Raw genomic sequence first — 22,117 nt, 5'->3', positions numbered from 1 at the left:
AAGGAGCAGAATATTATTCTCTGTCATGGAGTGGTGTTTTGTCTCCTTGGCCTGTGGTTGAACATTTTATGAATTGTGCATTTTCATGATCTGCAGCTAACTTCCCTTTCCATGCTACGATGGGTCTTCCTGATAACTTCAAGGCATTATCATAACATTTCTTCATTTTGGTCATTGATAAAATCATTACGATGCATTTCAGGGAGAGATTTACAGTTGAAATAGGCTGTGATTTTATTTTATTATTTTTTTCTCTTCAGAAAAGGGGAAAAAAGGGATGAAACACTCTCAAATTCTTTCCCGTGACAAGAGTTACTGCCTTGCAAAGCCCAAGTGGGCTGGGGCGGACTCCTAGCTGTGAAGCAGTACCGATATTGAAGCCTTCTGTGTTGCATGAAGATTTCTGTAACACAGTTATCCTGCTTCCTTCCTGTGTTTTCTAGCCACTGGTGTCTGCTAATTGTTATCTCTGGAGCTCATATGTTTTCCTGGATTGCATTTTTGTACTGGCAGCGTGTAACTGTTCCTGCAGCCCTGCGAGGAGAGACTGCAGCAACGAATGTGCACAATGCCTTTAATGGTGCCCCTGTCTGCCCAGCTCCTGGAAATCATTGCCACTGTAGTTTTTAGTGTCATTATGTATTAAACCTCATGATTTTATTTCCATTTTGCTTCTGCAGAAGTCCTTGGTGAAACTTTTCACTATCGCATGTACCTAGAGCATGTTCGTGTTGTCAGGCAGTTGTTTGAATGCTTCTGGTGGCTGCATGTCGCTACAGTCTGACGAGAAATGCCCCTGTGTGTTCATACGCTAGCTCTCCAGACCTGCAAGACTCGTGAAAGGTACCTGGCAGGTGGAAAGCGATAGTCCCTGCTTCTTGCTGGTAGCAAGCCCAGGGCGAGGCAGCCCTGAACTGAGAGCCTCGTAGCTGCATGATGCTGCGTTTGGGCTGCGCAGCGTGTTCTCATTGCAATTGCACAGTTCCAGCTCGGAGTTTCTGGTGTCTGGCGAGCTTGCACCTGCCTGCAAAAAGACTGTGGAGGCATCCTCGTCATCAGCTCGTGTCCTGAGCTGTTAGTCAGACTTAAAGAAAATAACTCTTGAAGTAGTGCAGCATCATTAAAAATGTTTTCAGATAGGGGTCTCCATTAGAGTATCAGCTGCGGATGGAAGATTGAAAGCTGCTAAAATAGTGGTGTGCTATCAGCCACCAAATCTCAGGATTGTTGTTAATTTACATCCGTGTAGTAGTTCTTACTAGTTCAGTAACAGTGTAATATATGGTCCCCACATTGTTCCCAAGGTGATGGAAGCTTACATCTTTCAGGTTTTGGTGCTATTGGTATTTCTATCCTTGAGTGCAGATTACTCAGTAAAATGCTTTTTTTTTTCTGTAGCACAATATCTGCTGTACCTTGTGTTATGTACAGTTGACACGACATCAGCCAGAAGATACTGGTGACTGATAGGTATCAGCTCTAACCAGCTAGGCCACCACCTCGCCTGGAGCCGTTGGCTCTTGCCACAAGGGAAATAAATAAACCCTGGCAGATGGCTGATCCTCCTGGCTTGTCACTGCTCCAGAGGTGAGGTCCATGTTGTCATTTCCGCAGTCCCAAAATGGAGGTTTTAAGGTGGCTGTACAATGCCACATGTCCCCCAGCATGGCAGGAGGTAGCAGCTTGTTTGATGGTGAATTGCCTGTGTCCCAGACAGGGCAGGAGGAACTGATTCCACCTGGGCATTATCCAGGGCCCTGCACTGTAAATCTGGGCAGTCCCACGGTTGTTCCAGCATTACAGCGAGGCTGAGGGATGGCTTTACTGTCTTGGCGCATCTTCCATCACCATAAGCTTTGGTCTCGTCTTGTGCATTGCTGGCACAATTTCTAGTTGTATATTCAGCATTATCCACTGAGCCTGACCAGAGCACTCAGTCTGTTCTGGGTCTGTTCAGTTATTTCATATTGTTGTCAGCTGGAAAATCTGTAAATGCCCTGTGATATTTTATGGCTTTATAAGCTGTACAAAATGTCCAGCAGGTAGTTTAATGTCTAGCAGATACAGTCTGTAAGAGCGTGTTTTTTTCATTAGCTCTTTGGCAGACACTAAACATACTTTCATAGCTGCAGGATGGACTTTCGGTTGCTTGTGGTCATGGTTGTTTGTGGTTTTTTTTTTAATATTGGCATCTACCGTATGTACATGTTGTTGCCAAAATAAGAGATTTCCTAGTGCCGTGTACAGACAACAGTGGAGGCCCTCACAATATATTTTTTAGTTTTCCAAACTCTTGGCCCTTCAGGACTGTAAAGCAGCCTAACAATTTTTTCTTTACGTAATTAAAAGCAATCTGTTCAGGGTTTCTTGCAGGAACTGGCTAGTGATTTTTCCTCTCTGGGAGTAATTCTCTTGAGATAACATTTCTGTGTAGTGCTAGATTGCTCTTTCTTTTCTTATTAAAATTAACGGAAGTTTTGATGGGCACTTGTTAGAATTTCTTTGTATCCAGACTTTGCAGTCTGTAGAGGATATTTCACCCATTTCAGTAGATTTACAGTTTTGACTCATGGGATTTTAGCTCCTTAAGTCACAGACGAGACCAGAGTTATACACAGGATAAAAATAGAAAGCAGTAATTAATACCCATCCTCAGTGAGCCTGGCTCTTCAAGTCTCTCTTGACATGTTGCAGCGCTGCAATTTCCTTTTCTTTTCCTAAGAAATAGATGAATTAATATCTCTCTACATGAGTGAGAAAAAACAAAGATGCTTGCTTCCTGCCCTGGCACGCCATTCCCCGTGGGGCACAGTGAGTTTCTGTGAGCTCTTGTCTCCCGCGCAGCCCTGCTGCCTTGGCCAGCTGCTGCTGGGCTGGAGGAGGCCAGGAAGCAGAAGTAATGGCACAACCTCTCCCTTCACCCTCCCGGACATCAGGCTTTCCCTCTATCAGGGGCTGGATTACCTCTGTCTCCATGTTCCAAGCAGCAGAGGCAGACTCCTCTTCAGCTCTAGCAGGGGTAAATCCAGGTTTTGGATGCACTCCATACTGTGTGGGTTCGGATTTTTTTTTTTTCATTTCTTTTGTGGATGGGGCAGATCTGCAGGAATTTTTTCTCTTCTGTCCCCCATTTGCACAAGAACCACCAGCTGTTGGGAGTGTTGGAGGGAAGAATTTGACTCTGAATCTGGCCATACTGTTTGGCAGGGGAGACCCTGAGTTTTATCAGTCTGAGGATATAGATGCTAAAGGGATCATCTTACCTTGTCTTCTCTAAGAAACAGGTTCAGGAGGGCAGGCAGAGTTGTATGTGACAGGTTGGCTGTATGGATGTTGAGCCACAGACAGGGTTTTGTATACAGATCCATGAAGAATTCACCCTTGAGTGTGACTTGAGTTGCACCCCACCTACTCCCCCCCAGTGCTGCTTGCCAGTAAGGACGTGACTGTGTTGGTGTTGGACCCCAGGAAGTTTAGAAATACTTAACTCCACAGAAGGTCATTACTTTGTGCTGGATGAGGGAAGAGAGCACCTTACGGACTCTGAGTAACACGCTTGGCAATTGCTTTGATGTCATGTGAGGCTTAAGGATGAAAGTTTTCATCCTGTGTATTTTCCCAAGAGTTATTGCTAAGCATTTAATTTAATTGTTAGGATCGGTTATAGAAGGAAGGTAGAAGACAGGAAAATGCCATTCTAGGTGTATGTAACCATTGTTGTCCCCCACGTATCTAGTATTTTAGCTCATTAGAGAGTGGTGATTTTGTCCCTTCAGGGCTGGTTTGCTCTTGTCTGCACCCTGAGCTCTCATCTCCCTCTCTGCCGTTTCAGTGGAAACACCTTGCCCTGTGTGTCTGTCCCTGGGGAGCATCCTCCTCCCTTGTGCTGGAGTGCTTGCAAGATACAGGGTAATGTAAGAGATGGGGTCATCTCCTTCCCCTCCCTTTCCAAGGCTTTCCTCATTTACATTTCTGTTGTGTCCCCTAATTACCATCCCTTTGTTTTTTTTATTCCCCCTCTAGCTGCCTTTTCCTGCTTATGTTCTCCTGAAGATGTTATGCTGAAACTTTATCAAACTTACTGACTAGAAATAGTTAATGCAAAATCTTCTTTCAGGAATTCTCACATCCAGCTTGCAGCATCATTACACAATCTGTCGCGACATTTCCAATAGAGACACAGCTGCAAGTCAGACCTTTCTTTCTGGATTACCTCCTGTTTCCTCTTGCTAGGGACAAGGGTATATATTGTCTTCCTGGAGCTAAGGTACATTCATTTCATTTATTATTATTACAAATCATGTATATATTTATCTACCTGATATTGCCTTCCCATATGTCCCATCCCATAAAGAGCTTAGTTTTTAATAAGATACATTCCAGCAGAGAATAAGTATAAGGATGATTAAACAGGTTTTTGTAGAATATATATACTGAGTGTTGAACAGAGACCTATGAAGAGTTTACACACTGGGGCACGTTTCTGGGGCAACATACGTTGTGTGTGTAACTGCTGTCTGGAAAAGCAGTCATGATTTACTGTGAGGGGGGTGCTGTATTAGCCTGTCATGTAGCTGGGAGAGAAGGTTGTGCCTCTGTTACAGCCTGGTGATGATATGGAAACCATGCACTCTTTACTGGTTGTTTTTTTTACATACTCCTGTTTAAATTCTTATTTAAAGACTTTGAAGCATCCTATTGTGTGCTTTTGTATGGGGTGACTTTGTAACTATCATGGGCAGAATCCCATTTCAAGGGCTTCTGTAAGCCATCTGCTTTCATTAATAGCTTTTGGATTTGGCATGTGGCTCAGTGCAGATTAAAATAGCCACATTGCTGCAAAACTTTCTTTACCGCCTGCATCGGTTTGGCCTTCCCGTTGAGCCTCTGCAGCCTGGGTGCACTCTCACTGGGCAGGGTGCTCTGCGTTGCACGCTGCTCTCAGTCTGTGCCCTCCAGCTCATCCCTGGGCGGTAGAGGTGTGTTGGGGTGCACCATATCTCTGCACCTCTCTGTGCTCCTGAGATTGCTTTGAAAGAAAACCCAGGTATTTGCAAAACTGGCACAGGGCCTGGCTCCCTGCCCTCAGAGGGAGGTATGGTCAGAATGCACTGGGGTCAGGACTACAGAGCACCACGTGTGTGATAAATTTTCCCCTCTAATTTGAGGTGACCCCTGTGGGTTGGGTTTTGGGTACACTGGTGTGCCACTCTAGATAGCTTCCACTACTGTAGCCCAAGCCTCTTCTAAAGGCAGAAAACTTTAACTTTTGACTGTGTGAGTCCTGCTGACACCAAATAGTTGTAACCCAGATGGTTCAGTGGGAGAAACATCAGCGTAGGGCGCACAGATTCAATTCTGTGCCTTAACACGTTCTTCCTATACAGCACTTGGTAAGTCCACCAGTCCTTCAGTTTTCTACATGTAGAAGGTGTCTTGCCTGTTCAAAAAGTCAGTTGTCTGTGCTGGTTTCTGTTACAGTGCATCTGGGAGAGGTCCACTGGAGGTACATGGTGGTACGGGTCAGAAATGTCTCTGCTTAACACCAGAGACCTGCTGCTTTTCCCAAAGCTCCTTCAGAACATTTACAGTGAGCCATGGTCTTGGTAGCCTCATCTACACTGAGATGTGGTATGTGGGCATTGCTCACCTGAGGAGAAACAATGGTGACAAAGTCAGTTCAGCAGCATGACCAGCAATGAGGGGATCTGCTGAAATAATTCCAGAGCATAATGAAGCTTCCTTAATCCCAGCTGTAATGACAGAGAATTGGTTTTGTATGATTAGCTTAAGCCTACGCCACATCAGCCAGTCTTCATGGGGGCCATTCCCTGTCTCCTTGGCAATGGAAGGCAGCCCAGGTCTTCACTCGAAGCCTTGAGCGCAGCGCTGCCTTGAGGAGGAGCAGCACAGGATCCTCTGCTTGATGTTTATCCCTGCCCACGGCAGGGGGTTGGAACTAGCTGGTCATTAGGGTCCTTTCCAACCCAACCCAGTCTGTGATTCCCTGCATGGGGAGGCTTTAGGTTTTGCACTGCTTTCTTTCTATTTGTGCATGGGTTTTTTTAAGAAGCAAAGCAACACTGGTCTTAAAAGCAGTTGGGATTTTTCCACAATGTGTGAATTTCTTAGGGCAGTCAACCCCCATCTTTCTGAAGAGGATTGGAAGGCCCAGGGTGCTCACTCCCATTGCCACAGAAATGCCAGACATGGAGCAGGCCAGCTCCTCTGTAGAAAAGTCTGTACTGAGAAGATTGAACATGTTAAGGGGCTTCCTCTTAACAGACTCAAGCCAGACTATCTCACCTGGCTTGCTTTTTTTTTTTAAGCCCTTTCCTCTCTCCATTTCTCTCGGCCTGGGTATCCTGTTCCTGGAGCATGCCAAATGTAGTTTTTATTGCAGCCTCTTGAATCTTTGTGAAGAGCAAGGTCTGCTTGCAGTGATACACAGCAAGATGTTTCTATTTTAAGCCAAAGCCCATGCTGGGGCTTTTTTTTGAGAGAAGGAAACCTTTATTGGAATCCTGCAAGGTTTTATTTCATTTCCTCCACAGTTGCAAGAGGTGGTAACTCCTGCAGCCTCCCTCGCGGTGGTGAGTGATTCCTTCCAGTGGTCCCTGGTTTTCATCCTCATCCTGAGCTGTTGGCTTTCCCTTGAGCTCGACTCAGCAGTGTCTGATGATCCAGCTGTCGTTTGCTCAGAGGTTGACTCATCTCCTCTCCCCTCCAACCTGAAGGTGTTCAAAAGGAAGTCATGAAGTGGGTATTTTCATTGTAGAGACATGGTCTATCCAAGTTTTTTGCATGTTTTTGTCTCTCTTAAAAGATGTTCTCCCCTGAGATTTGGCTCAGGGGCTAAGGAAGTGTGTTGCTTGTGATCACATCTTTAGGACACCTCAGTGTCTTAACATCTTTCAGAAGAATGCGTTTATGAAGAGCCAATTGTGAAGTCTGGAGTTTATCAGTCCACTTCTTACATGGTAGGAAGATAAAATTAGTTCCAGAGAGGGAGAGATGTTGGAAATGACAGAAAATCCTTCTGGTAGAAAGAGGAGTAATGGTTTGCAGCCATCAGATACTTCAGATCACACAAGGGGATCAGTATTCCAGATGGAAATACCAACATTCATTGTTACAGTGTTTCTTTGAAAAAATTCTGAATGTAAGGACCCTTGCAACCTAACGAGGGGAGATGCTTTCAGAGGTAGCTGTAGCTTCATCAGCCTTTGTTCAGAGCTGCCAAAATACAGCTTTGCACAGACGAGGGGAAATAAAACTCCAGTCTTGTCCAGGAGGAGGAAAACAGGGAGGTGGAAGGAAATAAACCCATTGGTCAAGATAAATTCTGACTCACCGCTTCAAAATTTGCAGCTACTTGCTCTTGAGACTTTCCTTCAGGTCCCATGTAAGCGTTTGTTTGGCATTTAGTTTGCTTGTCGGTTGTGCTGGCTCTGAGGAAGCTGGTGTTCACGGTGGTGCTGAGAGCTGTCTGATGGTCATTGTCTTCTACCCAGATGAGGGGTCAGTCGGCTGGCTCACCAGAGCATGCTTTGAGGGGGAAAACCATGATTTCAGACCAGTGAAAGTTAGGGTGTCTGTAGATCAGGCAGAAATCTGAGGAGCTAAGTCTGGTGTGAAAACCAAGAGGTAAGAAGTGTTTCAAATCACATGCTGGCAGTCCTCTAATTTCTCAACTAGGCTGGAAGTGCCTTTCTCCACCACAGAAATTAAAAATGGCAATAAAAGATACTAAAGGAGCAGGCTGAGGTGGTTATATGCATCTGCTCGTCTGTGCCTGGTTTTCTGACCAGGTCAGGATGCAACTGGATGCTCCTGTGTAACCCATGGTGCACGTATGGGCTTCCAGAATGGTGCTGAGGCAGGACCCGGCACAGCCAAGCCTCCAGCTGGGAACCCGGATGGCAGCACCGCTGTCATCCTTGATGGGCAGAAACTTACAATGCTGCCCTCACAATTCCTGAGGGAATTTCTAAGGAATAGCTCTTTATTATTGTGGCGTTTGATGGAAGGATACCCACGAAGAAAAACTTGGTTGAAGCAGAGGTTATGTTGATGGGATTTGTACTAGCTGGACTGGTCGTGGTGCTCAAGACCCACGCTTTTGTGGGGGAAAAAAAATCAATGACTGCAGGCATTTTGCATTATGAGAAACATTCAAGATCCTCTTGTCGCTGTCCCATGGGATTTCCAAGAAGCGTCATTCTCACAGTCCTCCGGCAATATGCAGAGTTTTCTTTTTTTCCCTTGATCCTAATCTGTGGGGTATGTATCCGACCTAATAAAACCATTTTTCAGCTTCGCTGTTGGTAGTTTTCTTCCTCTTCTTTCTGAAAACATCTTGCCTGCTGGCAACTGCATTGTCCAAAGAGGTTTGAAGCTTGGCACGCTGTCAACAAAACTTCAGTTACCCTTTCAATCAAACATGGTAGCGCTGTGAACTGACTTGGCCTCCATCCCAAGGTTCACCATAATCTTCCTCGTATAATAGGAAGTCCAGACAACCCCAGGAAATAATTCAGATGCGAGTGGTGCCTTTAGTGGAATAAAGAAGAGCCTAGAGGAGACATTAAGAACCTCAGCTTTTACTCTTTTCATAATTATGCACTCCAAAGGAGCGGAGGCTTTGTAGATAAAGAGATTACATGCATCTTATGAGGTCTGTATAGCAGTGACAGTATCTTCCACCCACATTTTCTCACTTTTTATTTTACTGACATTGCAGTTGCAACATTTAGTGGAAGAATATTGCAGAGCAGGCTACTTTATAACCCTGAAGGTCCCTTTCAATCTGGCACAGGTAAATTGAATCATTCTCCCCTTAGGGATGATAAGGATGAGCTGTTGGAAGAGCCTGTTGGTAAGAGCAGCAGGGGGGAGAACTTAATTAGATTAAGATGCAGTTAGGTGATGTTTGTGCTGAGGGTTGTGCGGTGTGGCAGTCTGAGCCAGGCATGCCCTGGGATGCTCTTCCCAGCCCTAGCTGCTTCTGTGCTGCCTTTATTTCTGAACAAGAAAAAGGAAAACATATCCAAGGTGTAAATCTCAGTGTAAACCAATGCAGGGGGTCACTGGGGTGCTAACAAAACCACGTCTCAGGCTGATGTCTTGCCTCTGGCCACGACCTGGTGCCGGCAGCCTGGCAGGAAGGCGAGTGTTTGGCTTTTCCTTGCCAAAGTGCAGTAGGTAACACGGTAATGGTATGGGCAGGGTTCGGCTGGTCACCCCACCTTTCAGTCAACTTTTGCTTGAGGTGTGAGTACCGATGGCCTGTGCATTTCATACCTGGATGCAGTTATAAATGCTATTTTGCTTTTGAATGCCTTTGTCCTTTTTTAGTGTTACTTATTTACTTGTCTTGCTAACATCCTCCATGAGGAAGTTGCATGTCTGTTAGTTTCCAATAAACAAAATTTTCTTCTCCCTGCTATATACTTTTTTTTTTTAGTATTACAGGTTTGCCCTGCTACACTGTGGAAGGGATAATTTGGAGTCCTTAGTTCAATCCCTTGGTGCTATTCATTATTTTATGTGCCTCTCCTGTGGTCTCTCTCCTTTTTATTACTAATCAGGTCTAGTCTTTTAAATCCTTCTTTGTGCGATAGTTTCATTTTACAAAAGCTGAACTAGTTTATATCAACTCGGTTGATGTGATCTTACTCATATCAAAGGTGTTTAACAGCTGTGGTCCCGTGTACTCATTGCAAGCTGAACTTAAATTGTGTCAAGTTCTGCGCTGCTTTACTATGGCAAGTGGGAATGTTTGTTGCAGCTGTCTTTAAATTTGGATGTTTTAAATGAATTAAATATGAACATGAATAATGCAACTGGTAACGTAGCCTTTCTGCAATTAAATGCAAACTTTTTCATTTTGTCTCTATGCTTCCAGGTTTTGTTATGCCGCAGTATTTGTACTGACTTTGCTGTCTTGTAGGAATGATGGGGAACTAGAGCCCATGACAGTTCAGTGGAGCCGTTGGCACTTTTGATATCTCGGTGAGTGGAAGTTGTTTGAAACTGTGGGAAAGGCCCTTTATCTGCTACAAAAGGTGGCAAATCAGTTGGCCTTTTAGATTTTAAGGTAGCGTCCTGCTAAAATGAATTTGCACGATGATCTGTCCTTTCAGGGTATAAATTCTGGAAACCAATGCCATGTAAAAGCACGGTCCATACTTGCAAGATTATCTTGATATCCACAAGCATGAGACATACAGCTTCTGCAAAAAAGAGGAGTTTTAACTCTGGTATGCAGCTTTGTATGAGTGTCAGGTTCTGGAGATGGGAGTATTGCAGCATGTGCTGGGCTATGTAAATCTTGGATGCTTTGATGCAAAAGTAAGATTGTCTCCTTCATTTCATTGACCCAGATGACAAGTTCTCATCAGGAGCATGTTTGTGTCTGAGGTGGTTCAGGAAGATATCTCTGTGTGGATAGACCATTTTTCCCCCTTGGATGCCAAACTGAAGCTTCTGCTATTTATTACTTTAAGATTATTTTTAATCTTCAGTCTCTGAACAGCGTAAAGACCACATACATCCACACTGCATTTGTGCCTGTTAGCTTGCCTGTTCTGCTGTTCACTTTCTTGTCTCTAGACTGAAGTCTCTCTTCTTCACCGAGGTTTTTCAGGCTTTCCAAAGCCTTTAGGGAAATTCTGCTTGCCTTCCAATCAGTTGTCAGTGAAATAAAATCATAGGGTATTTCAGGTTGGAAGGAACTTTTGGGAGGCATCTGGTCCAGCCCCGCACACAGAGCTGGGCTGACTTTGAAGTCAGACTCAACTGTAAGGTTAGATCACACTGGTCAGGGTGGTAGCTGGCCATGCTTGGAGCATCTCCAAGGATGGAGATTTTACAGCTTCTCTGGGCAACTACAGAATGAAATCACAGCCAGTGGGAATTACCAATTCCCAAGCCCTGTGTTGGTAAAGCCCACCTTACACCAGTTTCAGGGGAGCTGGGGTACACGGGTTATGTCTCTGTGGCTAAAGAAGAGAGGGCAGTGACCGGTCCCTATCCCTGGGATGTGGTGGGGCTGGTGGCTCTGGGGGCTCGCATCCATGCTGCGCAGGGCTAGCTGCTGCCAGGGCAGGTGGGCTGAAGCCATATGTTGTGGGATTTGGTTCTGGGTGTTTTCTGGGCGTTACGTGGCCCTGAATCACACCAATTCATTTGCGCTTTTTTTTTTTTTTTCATTTTTGAATTATGATCTTGCAGGATGAAACCACGTGTTGCTGTCCTGTGGTGTGAGAACATACAGGGGAGCTGGGTAGTGCAGAGCCGCAGTGGAGGATCTTGAAGGAGGGCAGGAATCAGGCTGGGGCCATCTCATTTGGACAGTTTCCTGGAAGCGTGTTTTGGACTGAGCTGTCCCCAGGCTCACACCCATGTGGCTCTCAGCACAGTGGGACTCCCCATGCAGCCTAAGTCATCGTCTTTTGGGAAGAGCCACCCTTTTTCTTTTAATAGGAGCAATATTTATGATGTCTCATTCTCTTTGACAACATGAGATCTTGCTGGGAACCCACTACAGTGTTGGCTGAGGGACACCAGCCATCATCTGTGTGCTTTACAAGTTGTTAGGGTTACTCCCATTCCCGTCGGCATAAGGACGGAGGGTGCAGAAGCTTCACCTCTCCTCCCAAGCCGCAGCCTTCCACAAATCGCATCTGAGCATCTCCTACACAGTCACAAATTTTTCCTCCAAATACTTCTGCAGGGAAGGGTTACACATCCCTGCCGGGTAGGGCTCTGAAATGCTCAGGCTGTAGCAGCTTTTCAAAAGCCGTCTGAGTGGCACAGGAGCTCCTGTCCCGTGCCAAACGCATGGGATTTATGATTAGTGTTTAGGTACTTCAGAATGTCCCGCATCCGGGGGAGCCGAGCAGACAGCAGAGGTGCGGAGCCAGAGATGGTGAATGCTTGTCTCGTGCCTTTATATAACACCTTTCACCCTGGGTTTTATGGCTGGGGGACTTTTCCTACCATGACTGCTAGCTTTTAATAAAAATGACTGGAGAAAATTATGAAAAGAAGCATTAAAAGTTGTAAATAAGCTTTCGCATGTGGATTACCTTCCGCTATTGCAAGGAAAAGAAACTTTACTCCTTTCACAAGTATGCACAAACACACACGCTATTTATGAGAGAGGCAATAAGAGACTACTGTGTAGTTTGTAGCACTTTTATAGAAAATTAAACTCTTTGTTTCTCTTAGGTTTGGAAAAAGCTTGGTTTTCAAAATCAAAACTTCTCGCCAAGTTGGATCTGTAAATAACCCTTTAAGCAGAAACTCAGCATTGCATCCTGGGACAGCTTCCTCTTACATCCTCCAGCCTGACTGCCCCACTGTGAACAAAATGGAGTTATATTGACACAATTAATCTTTCATTAGTTAGTGTAGTGTCAAAACATGCTTTTACTAGCTTTCCTAAGGGCTTGTTTGCAGCTTAGCCATTCATTTAGATATTTTCTGTCAGGGCTTGGCAAGGCTCAGTGCGTACAGGAGGCACTGCCCTGTGAGACCGGCTGTGCAGGACCACTGGTCTCTGTGTATGTGTCTAGCACGCATCTCCCAAGAGCTCTGATTTTTGGTAACATTTGCTTATAACAAGAATGCAAATGCTTTTTCTTCTTGAGGACAGTCCAGCCAGTTTTCCTCCAACCAGGAGAAAAATGCAGCGCAACTTGGACATTTGTTGCAGGACTAATAGCAAAAATATTTCCTGGGTCATTGTCCAATTTCTCATCCTTATTACCCAGATCTGCTGCGAGCAATTTGAATTGCAAGTGGCGAGCTGGGGATTGTGGTGCTGCTTTGCCAGAGTTAATGTTATGTTTCCATGTGTTTCCTTTCATAAATTTCAGCTCTGCCTCCCTTTGTTAGTGAGCAAGAGCAGCCCCCCATTCCAGGCACACACTCGGGACCCACTGTAGAGTTAGCACAGAGACTGGCATATGCTTCTCTTGCTTATTTATGCCACTCCCACTGAAGCTGTCCACATATTGGAGAAAGACTTATAGTTTCAGGGGGGTTGAAATGAATTGTCTGTGTTCAGTAGGAGATATTCTGTGCAACCCAGGGTGAAAGAGCATCTATTTTCTCCCTGCTGTGTGATTAGTTAATGTTGCAGATGACTCTGTGCTCCAGAACGGGAGAATTTTCTCATGTTTATTTCTTTTGTCCTAGACATCTTCAGTTATCTAAAAGCAAGCCAGTCCCAGGATAAGGACAGCAGCGGGTGATATAATGCGGAAACCAGGCCCTCAGAAAGGTGAGCAGTGATGCTTGGCAGAGCCAAAGGCCCCGCAGCGATCTGGTGTGGACTGAAGGACCGAGCGCAGCACACTGGGAGGCTGGCGATGGTGCGGGAGTGTGGGGGGTGCACTGGTTGCACGCTCAAAACAGAGTCATTCGGTTCTCCGGCAGAGAGGGTTTCATCAGTGCACCCCCAGGACAGGCAGAGGAAGAGTCCCTCTCTGGGTGCACCCCTGCAGCTTGTGGGGCATGGTGTCAGGTGGCAAGGGTGCTCTGGGGAGCCTGCGGCACGCACCATCTGCTAGTGCTCCCAGCGTGAGGCAAACTGCTTCTCCACTGGCACAAGCCTTCCCCTTCTAATGAGGCGTGAAACCAAAGACCAGCCTACCTTGTGGAGATGAAATCTGTTACGGACGCTTACCTCTCGCCGCCTGAGTCTCTTGTCCCGTTACATGCAGTAGCAGCCACGGTGCTCAGGGCTACCGCACGCATGCTACCTGTGTCCTGCCTGCCCCAACAAAAAGGGTGAAGTCAAGCAGGCTGTCTGTGGCTGAGCTCTCGGACTTCTTGTGCTTAACTAAAATATTGATTTCCTTTAGTGTTGTGCCATGCATGTGCGTTCAACTGGAGTGATCTCATCACATGCGCTTCGGAGGATGGGGGAAGGGAGAAGCGTAGAGGATGGAGCATCCTCCGCAGTTCTTTGTTCACATCTGCTACACGCTCACAAGGTTTATTGCAGGAGATTTCTATGCTCAATTTCTCTCCTCCCTTTATTTTTTTTAAACGTCTCCTTTGCTTCTCTGGTGGTTCATCTTACAGAAGCATTATCCTCTTCCTAATGCTGCTTGTCCTTTAATGAAGTGAAAATAAATGAAGGAAAGCAGGGAATGGGGAGAGCCTGCTGCGAGGCAGCTGGAGGGCTTGGTAATAAAAGAGGCAGGTTGATTAGTCAGCAGTGCGGCCACGGACCAGGCTGGCTCAATTTAGCCTCTTACACAGCTTGTCCTCGCAGAGCAGGGCACCTCCAGCCAGCACGGCTGTGTGACCTGTGCTGCGAATGCCATGCCATAGGTTGCAGAAGCAACACCTGCATCGTGCACACGTGGGTTTCTGTCCTACTTACCTGCTTTTTTAATAATGCATTGAACTTTTCCTTTTTCTTGTTTTGCCTGCAGAAATTCTTGCGTTTCTTTCCCTCTCTGCTGCTTTTGCAGCTTGCTTAATGAGGATTTTTGCATGTTAAAGGTTAACAATAAAATGTAACTTCACCTGCAGAGTGTGGCAAGAGGCTACTTTTGAGTGCACGGATGCTATTAGAGAGCTATCCTGCAACACTGAGAGGAGCGTTACCCATCCTGGGGGGCTTTTCTGCTTCTGACTTAAATACTTTGTGTCCTTTATTCTTGCTTTCTTAAGGAGATGGCAGAATACTGTTCTTATGGGAATACATTTATAGGAAGAGTATCCTTCCAGCTTTTCCAGTCGTTTGTGTCTCTCCGTGGAGGCTCTTTGTCTGGTCCATGTCTAGAGATGCTGTGGCCACACTCTGTGGGTCTCTCGTGTTCATTTAAGGGATAAAACCTACATGCAGTCTTCCTGTCCGCTGTATGGAAGAGAACATGTCAGGAAGAGAAGATTGCAAAAATAATGGTCCAAAAGCAATTTCAGACATCTCAGGAGCCACCAGGCCACTCTAGCAGTAGCTCATGGCCTGCCTCCTTCAGCTACTTGTCAGGAGATGTCAAAACTTTTCCTGTTTTCTTTTTTGTTCCTTCCACGAGGAACTGCTGCTCATGGGGTCAAGGCGCGTTTTGTAGAGCACTACCAAACTGTTGTTTATAATAGCCCTAAAAATGCTTCGTAAAATACACGAGCTGCACTGCCCAGCGCTCCCAGTGGTGCGTCAGTCAGGCAGCAGCGGGTGGAGGAGCAAGCTCAGGGCGAGCTCTGCTGCGGCACGCTGCTCTCGCATCCCTCCGTTGGGCTGGAGGTGGCTAGAGACAGGGATGGGCAACCCCACTCTCTGCTGTATCACCTTCCAGAGCTGCCTTGGGAACTTTACTTTTTTGCAACTTGGAGGCCCAAAGCTGTCGTGAGTAAAGACTGCTCAGATGCAGTTCTCAGAGCTGGTGCCATTTTGCGGTGGTCTCCTATGAGCTGCCCAGGACACGCGTGGTAACCCTGTGCTCTGCATGCAAAGGGCAGTTGTGCAGACTTTGGGAGAAGTCCTCTCCCAGTCACTGGGGAGGGTCGAGGCTGTTGTGTGAGCAAGGCCAGCTGCAGTACCCTGGAGTTGATAAAAAAGGAGCGATTCAGGCTCCACTTCTCGGTGTACAAGATCCATGTGAGCTGTTTTTACTGGCTTTTGCATTTGCTCCTCTCAAGGCTTGCCACCTCTTCACATAATTAAAATGATGAAGCTCTAGCAGTTTGCTGCTTTTTACATTATTGCTTGCCATTGTGGGAGAACACTCGCTGGTGAGGACTGGGCATAGACCAAGATGCAGATACCTTGTGTCAGGTCTTCTTGTGAGCTGTGTGGAGGAAGGGAGCACATCCCGTAGGTTTAGGCAAATCATCCGTGTTACCTGGGGTCATGACAGCGAGGGCACTCCTCAGAGGTGTCTGTAAAGCAGGTGACATGAGCAGATAATGTTGAAGAGTGCGCTAGCTGGCTTCCTTCACTGACACAAATCCTTTACTTCTTGTCTCAGCCATAGACTGGAAAGATGGTAAAAAGCACAAGTACAGCCGCCCGTCAGAGTCTCCCTCCCAGTACCAAGGTAAGAGACCTCCCTGCTCCCTTCTCCAATTTGTGGTTTGTTTGTTGTTTTATTTTCTATAAAAGCTTTTTGAGTTGCTTGGATGTGGGAAACTGCAGCATGCCAAGTTAGTTTACAGATAAAAACTGCTTTTGGACAGTTCCTCATGTGTTTAATTCTGACCACAGTCAAAAATGGTCTAGAAGACACCAGGGTGAGCCGGCTAGTTTTTAAATCAGGCAGGATCGAGCAGATCTGTTTCTTACTGCCCAGCAGTGAGTGCCAAGGAGTGACTCTGCCCACATTTTCACCTGTGTCCTGGGCACAAGGAGCCTCTTATTCCTCCACGAGCTCCTCTTCCGTGGTCACAGCAGTGGCTAGCCCAGTCCTCGTTGCTGTAGGAGATCCATGGTGTGACCTGCACTCCCTCTTCCCCAGTGGCAGGACTTTGGCCCTTACCCCAGCAGAGGCGATGCTGGCGGGCTCGGCAGAGTGCAGGGTGAGGGCTGGCTGTAGCAGCGCAGGAGTCAGTCACTTCTCACTCCCTTTGGGGATGGGGCGTCCTGTGCTTGGGCAGCGCGGCTATGGCCCTGTGCACAGCGCCTGCAGGTAGAGTTCGTAAAACTGGCAGCTACTGCTATCTCTTGGGGGGATGTGCAGGTGACTTCCAACTTTAGGAAGTTTATGTAAAGCTTGTATTATTTAGCAAAAGATTTTAAGGCCTGTATTTTACTTATAGAGAATAATGATGTCCTTATGTCCTTAGATTCCCTGTGTCCCTATCTTAAGGTGATGTCTGTACTTCCCACCAAGTACAGAGTGACAAGAAATTAAATGATTGCCTCATTAAGCCACTTCTGACAGGAAACACGTGTTTGCCTTCATAGAAGGCTCACCTGTGTTTCTTAGAAGCCCTGGGACAGCTGAAGTGGCTGCTGTGCTTCAGGGGCTTGGTTATCCAGGGCCCCGAGGCGAGACTTCAGGGTCTTGGGCACATTGGACCGTGGTCACCATCAGCCCTTGATGTTCTCACTTGGGACATCTCATCTGTCCTTGTCTACCTCTATACTGAAGTACTGTGGATCACAGTTTGGGAGGGACCTCCTCCAAAGGGAGGAAGTTTATTAGCATCTCTGAGATGTCAGAGGACTGGCTGTTGTTCGGTGGCAATGCTGACCTGAAATGAAGTTTTTTGTGAAATTCAGAGGCGTGCTTTCCCATCAGCACTCGTGGTAACCCAGCACACCAACCTCCGCACCTCACTGCATCCCAGGGGTTGCTGGCCTAGGGAGGAAACGCTGCAGATACACTGATGTGCACATGTCTGCTCAGGAAGTGCATGGTGTAGCAGCGGGGATCAGGGATCGCCTCCCTGCCTGAAGGGATCACTGCCCAAAGCTGGGGTATGCAGCGAGGGGGGGGGAACTGTGGCAGCTTTCTGAAAGTCCATGCTGAAAGGATTTCTGCTCAAAGCTAATACTGAATTGGGATACCTCTGAAAGAAGCAAAGCAGACGGCGTTGTGGTGTTTGAAACCTGTTATTTTTGGTTCGCGCATTCTCGCATTTTCTTCTGAGAAGACAGTGAGCAAGTGGGATCATGTCATCGGTTGTAGCTGCTGCCAGTGGAGAATGTGCAGCCGGATTGATGGTTGAGCAAAGTGCCTGGAAGTTATAATGGGTAGGACGTGCAGGAGCTCTGCTGTCGCGGTGGGAGAGCTGACCCCTTGGGAGGCTGCGCCCAGACGTCGGGGAAGGCCACTGTCGCCTTTGGATCTGCGAGCAGAGACGATACTCTGCTAATTTTCATAAAGAGTTGGCTCAAGCCGTGCTGCTTTCATGTGCTGCCTTGATGCTCGTTAGCAGACACACATATGGGCTGCAGACTTTAATGCGATGCCTTGATCTGAGTAGGGCACGTTCTCCTTCGCAGATGTGACCTGAAATGCACATGTATCGTTTCAGTTGGATTGATGACCCCTTGGGAGCTGAAATGCTAATGGAGCCCAAACCAGACTTTGGTTAAAGATATAAACAGAAACTCTGTCTTCATTTAAATTCTGGACAAAAGATCAACATTAAATGCAACATGATGAGAGTCCAAACACAAGGGTGCAGAGTTGCATTGTTCACAACTACTGTAGTTTGACCCCTTGGGTGTGTGGAGTGTTTTGTGTGTAGTAAATATTTTCAAAGGTTAAGACATCAGAGCCCAAATCTGACACTCTGCCTGCAAGTAATATCTCCCTTTGGCACAAGCGCATGGTAAGGAGCTTTCCAAAGGGAAGCAAAAGTGATCAACAGTCACCCTTAGTAGGCATTTTCACAGCTGAGTTACAGGGAGTTGTATAGTTTTACAATCCTTGGCTTTTGTTTAGCTCACAGATGTAATTACAAAAACGTGGTGTTTCTCATTAAGTGTCGTTCTCCAGTTTCCTCCTGTAAAGAAGATCTGATGTATGTTATAAGGAGAAACATGGTCCGTTCAAGCAATGATCCTTCCAGTCTATGGTGTGCTCTGCCAGGGAGGGGGGATGAAAGAGAAGGCAGAGACCAGGCAAAATAGAGGATGATTTTAGGGCTGGTAGGACATTTTGCATATTGTACTGGAAGCTGGGGGCAGCAGCAGAGCGAGTGTTCCCCTTTGCTTTTCAGGTCAGAGAGGATTTCAGTCCCTACAGTCAGCTCTGTCCTAGGACACTCCTGCTCCGTCAGTAAAAAAAGGGACACTTCAGGACCAGCTGAAGTGCTGGGTTGTATGAAGCAAAGTCATTCACTGGGAATTGGAGAAAAGCCACTAGGTGTTTTTGACCAACACTCAGAAAACATTCTCCAGTGTTACCTGCCCAGGCCAGATAAGAAGCAAGCATCTTGCAGACTAAAATGTCCTGTCCCACTACAGTAAGGCATCCAATTTATTAATATGAATAAGAATATTGAGAGAATACAAAATAAAAGACAGTCGGTCAGCACTAACAAGAAAACAAGCAAGATATTCTCAATGTGTCCCTCTGGCCATATAATCTCAGCGCACAGTGAGCCTGTAAAACAGCATCGTTTTGGTGTCCTGGCTGACAGCATGGCTGGCGCGGGGGCTCCGGAGCAGATCTGTTTGAAGCTGCGTGATGAAAGGGAGTGGGGATTGATCTTGCAAGCAGGATTTGGGTACTGCCCAGGGAAGCTGAGGTTGAGAGGGCCAAGTGTGATGTACCCATCTTCAACCATATGCGCTTCTTCTCAAGTACAGAGCTCAGGGTTTGTTGTTTGCTCCCTGATTAAAAAGCCTTAAGTACCTCCTGCTTTTTTCTATTTTGTTGGCAGCTCTCCCTTTGTTGTAAAAAAACCCCAACAACCCAAAACCCCAACTTTTGTGTTATGCCATTTTCTTCTGATTTTTCCTGCAGTTTTTAGGTTGAAGCTGATCATATTTGGTTAACTTTAAGTGTACTTTGAAATTCCTGCTTGAAAAGCATTGTATCGTGAGCTAAATACTATTACTGAATTAATTTAAAACCATTCCCTACATTCTGTGCAGGGCTTCCTCTCGTGCTAAGGCAATGGTGGCAGCCTCCAATTTCAGTATGCAGTTTCTGTCCTGGTTTGGGAGTAATCCTGAAAGAGAAGTGCAGTGTTTAATTTTCCTTGTCATGCCACCTTTATGTAAAGAAATGGCGAATAGTGACAGAGGAGGAAGGAAGGCTTAACTCTGCTCTATCGGCTCTGTCTTTTCTTAGAGTTTAGAGAAGTCTTTCTGCTGCTCCTGCTTTTCTTTGCAAAATAAGTCACCAGAACCGTGAGTCGTAAGTAGCTGCAGTTCTAGTGTTGTGTGTGTGTCTTCGTATGGTGTTTGGGTCCCAACAGGCTCTAGAATTAATCTCAAATAAGTTCCATGTCCAAAGACTATTTTTAGAGGCACGCAGCTGTCTCAGAAATTTACTGCTCCTGCTGGGATTGTGCGGCGTCGATCTGGGCTGCGGCGTGAGCTGCTGCAGGCAGCAGAACAGCCTCACTTGGTTCAGAGTGAAAAGTGGAAGGATTAAAACCATGACTACTTTTAATAGCGAGGGATTGAAACCAGCTGAGGGGAGGGGAGGTTTCTTTTTTTAAAATAAAATTGTCAAGCGCAGCTGATCCTTTTCGGGATACTTGCTCAAGGCCTGCAGCTGAGGCTTGCACTCCTGGCCCTGGTGCTGTCACCACGGGCATTCTCTATGCTCCATGGACAGGGTCCTCCGAAGGGCCACCCCAGTCTGAGATGAGCCAGATCAGCAACCAGAGTTAAGAGCTGGGATGTAGCAAGGCATTTCCATGCCAGGCGTGCCTGGGTGTGCTTTGGCTGGGTAGTTACTACACATTATTCACACAAAGAGTTTCATTGACGTAACTGAGTGTAAAAGTGTATCTTCAATTAAAGAAAAAGAATTTTGGTTTTGTGAGAGCATCGTTGCAGTTGATCACTGAATTTCTTCATTCATCGTGGTGTGATACTGTTGGCTGGAAAAAAAAATGCATACCAATGGATGGAAATGTGTACTCTGAGGAATGGAGAGCTGCTGTCAGTCTGTAAACAGAAATATATTCAGCCAATGTGGCAGCGACACTATATTTTTTTTTCTGTTAATTTCCACTATATTTAACAGTGTGCTACTTATCTGCATGGGAGGTGGGAAGAAAGCAACGTTTCTTTTCTTTATTGGAAGCTAGTAGATTATTGAGCGCTTAAGGCTTCTCTGTGCACGTGAGGCAGAACTAAAGTAACGTGTGCTGACCTTAATGCCTGAATTTTTAGAGGTGTGGTGTGCACTGCAGTAGCTAAAATGGCTCTTAATGTAGCTTTTGTTTTGAAAATAGACTGATTAAAAACTTGACATGAATAGGGGAAGCGGTAGCTGACTCTTTAATTGTGCTGCCACCAATGCTCTTGAAATGACTTGAAAACAGCAGTCTCCTGGGAGCCATTCGGATGAATGCAAGTAATGTCATGCTGGAAGGATCCTTTCCCAGCTGCTCAGTTTAAATGGCAGAAGTCATGATTTGCTTGGATCATGAGAGCTTTTAATTCCTCATTTAATAACAGGTTTCCCTGGATGGCATATTGCTTTTACCCTCCCTGCTGTACATGGGAAAGGTGTGGGCAAGGATGAAATACGTTTCCCCCGGCAGTAGCGCTCAGTGAAGAGGCTTTGGTATTCACTAAATCCCTGTTTGGAGGACCCCTGCTTCCATCCTGCCCAAGCAATGGACTCCATCTCTGCTTCAGGAAATTAATTGCTGACCTGTCCACTAATTGCTGGGGACGGGCTGATACCTGCTCCGAGCTGCTGGCTCCTGGGGCAGGCTGCATGCGTGCTGGACCAGGGGAACTGTAAAGTCAGCACAGCACAGTTTCCTGTTGATAGGGGCTGCCCTTAGCCCGCAGTGACTGTTCTTAATCCCCAGACTGAGCAACGTGTTTAACAAATAATAGCTCTTAAGGGGCAGTTGTCTGGAAGACTTCACAGATTCCCATCTGTGCTGGGTATTTTATATTAAATTGTAGGTTGTTATCCTCATTTTTTGCAGACCCTCCTCAGCAGCGTGGAGGCAGCAAGATGCCATAGGCAGCACCATGCTTTGTTCTGCCTGTCAGCTGCAGTTGTAAATCTTCTGTGGTCACAAACATCAGAGGATCTTGATGAAAACATGTTGCCTGTGAGCACCTCCTCTGTGAGAAGTGGAGAACTGCCAGCGTTAAGAGTCCAGCCATCTCTTTTTCTGAGATCTTTGCTTATCAGTTCCTATTTGAATCCTTTTCTTTTCTCAGGTCACTTCACGTGGGAGAAATACTTGAAAGAGACATGTGCCATCCCAGCTCCTGCCCATTGCTTCAAGCAGGTAAAAAAGTGAATGAAAACAATAAAGGCCAAGGGCGATGGTCCATTGGTGATCCGGGGGTTCTGTGTCTGGACTAGGCCCCTTTTCTGGCAAGGAAGATGCTGAAGGATATCAGAGACTTAATAGAAATCTAATTTTGCTGAGGCAGATAAAAAAAAAAGATACGTTCAGGCGCTACAAATGTTGGAGTAGTGCAGAAGACTTA

General features: G+C 46.2%; 1 protein-coding gene across 12 annotated transcripts in view; it reads left to right on the top strand.

Annotated features, from left to right (window-relative positions):
- SCMH1 (Scm polycomb group protein homolog 1) overlaps nucleotides 1-22,117 on the top strand; it is a 73,255-nt gene that overhangs the window by 6,984 nt on the left and 44,154 nt on the right. For 7 of the 12 annotated variants that reach the window (XR_012838662.1, XM_075773964.1, XM_075773962.1 and 4 more), the window contains exons 2-5: nucleotides 9,953-10,014; nucleotides 13,207-13,291; nucleotides 15,993-16,061; nucleotides 21,842-21,912. Coding sequence is in view for 10 of the 12 variants with exons in the window: in XM_075773964.1 (XP_075630079.1) it covers nucleotides 13,267-13,291; nucleotides 15,993-16,061; nucleotides 21,842-21,912 (165 nt within the window). In the remaining 2 variants the exon portion in view is untranslated. Of the gene's footprint in view, nucleotides 1-4,117; nucleotides 4,268-9,907; nucleotides 10,015-13,206; nucleotides 13,292-15,992; nucleotides 16,062-21,841; nucleotides 21,913-22,117 lie in introns of all 12 variants that reach the window. The other 5 variants (XM_075773963.1, XM_075773955.1, XM_075773956.1 and 2 more) reach the window with 5 other exon arrangements.

This window comes from Balearica regulorum, chromosome 22 (assembly GCF_011004875.1).
Source record: "Balearica regulorum gibbericeps isolate bBalReg1 chromosome 22, bBalReg1.pri, whole genome shotgun sequence".
In the NCBI taxonomy this organism is placed as follows: domain Eukaryota; kingdom Metazoa; phylum Chordata; class Aves; order Gruiformes; family Gruidae; genus Balearica; species Balearica regulorum.
This window is presented reverse-complemented; position numbering and strand designations above follow the sequence as displayed.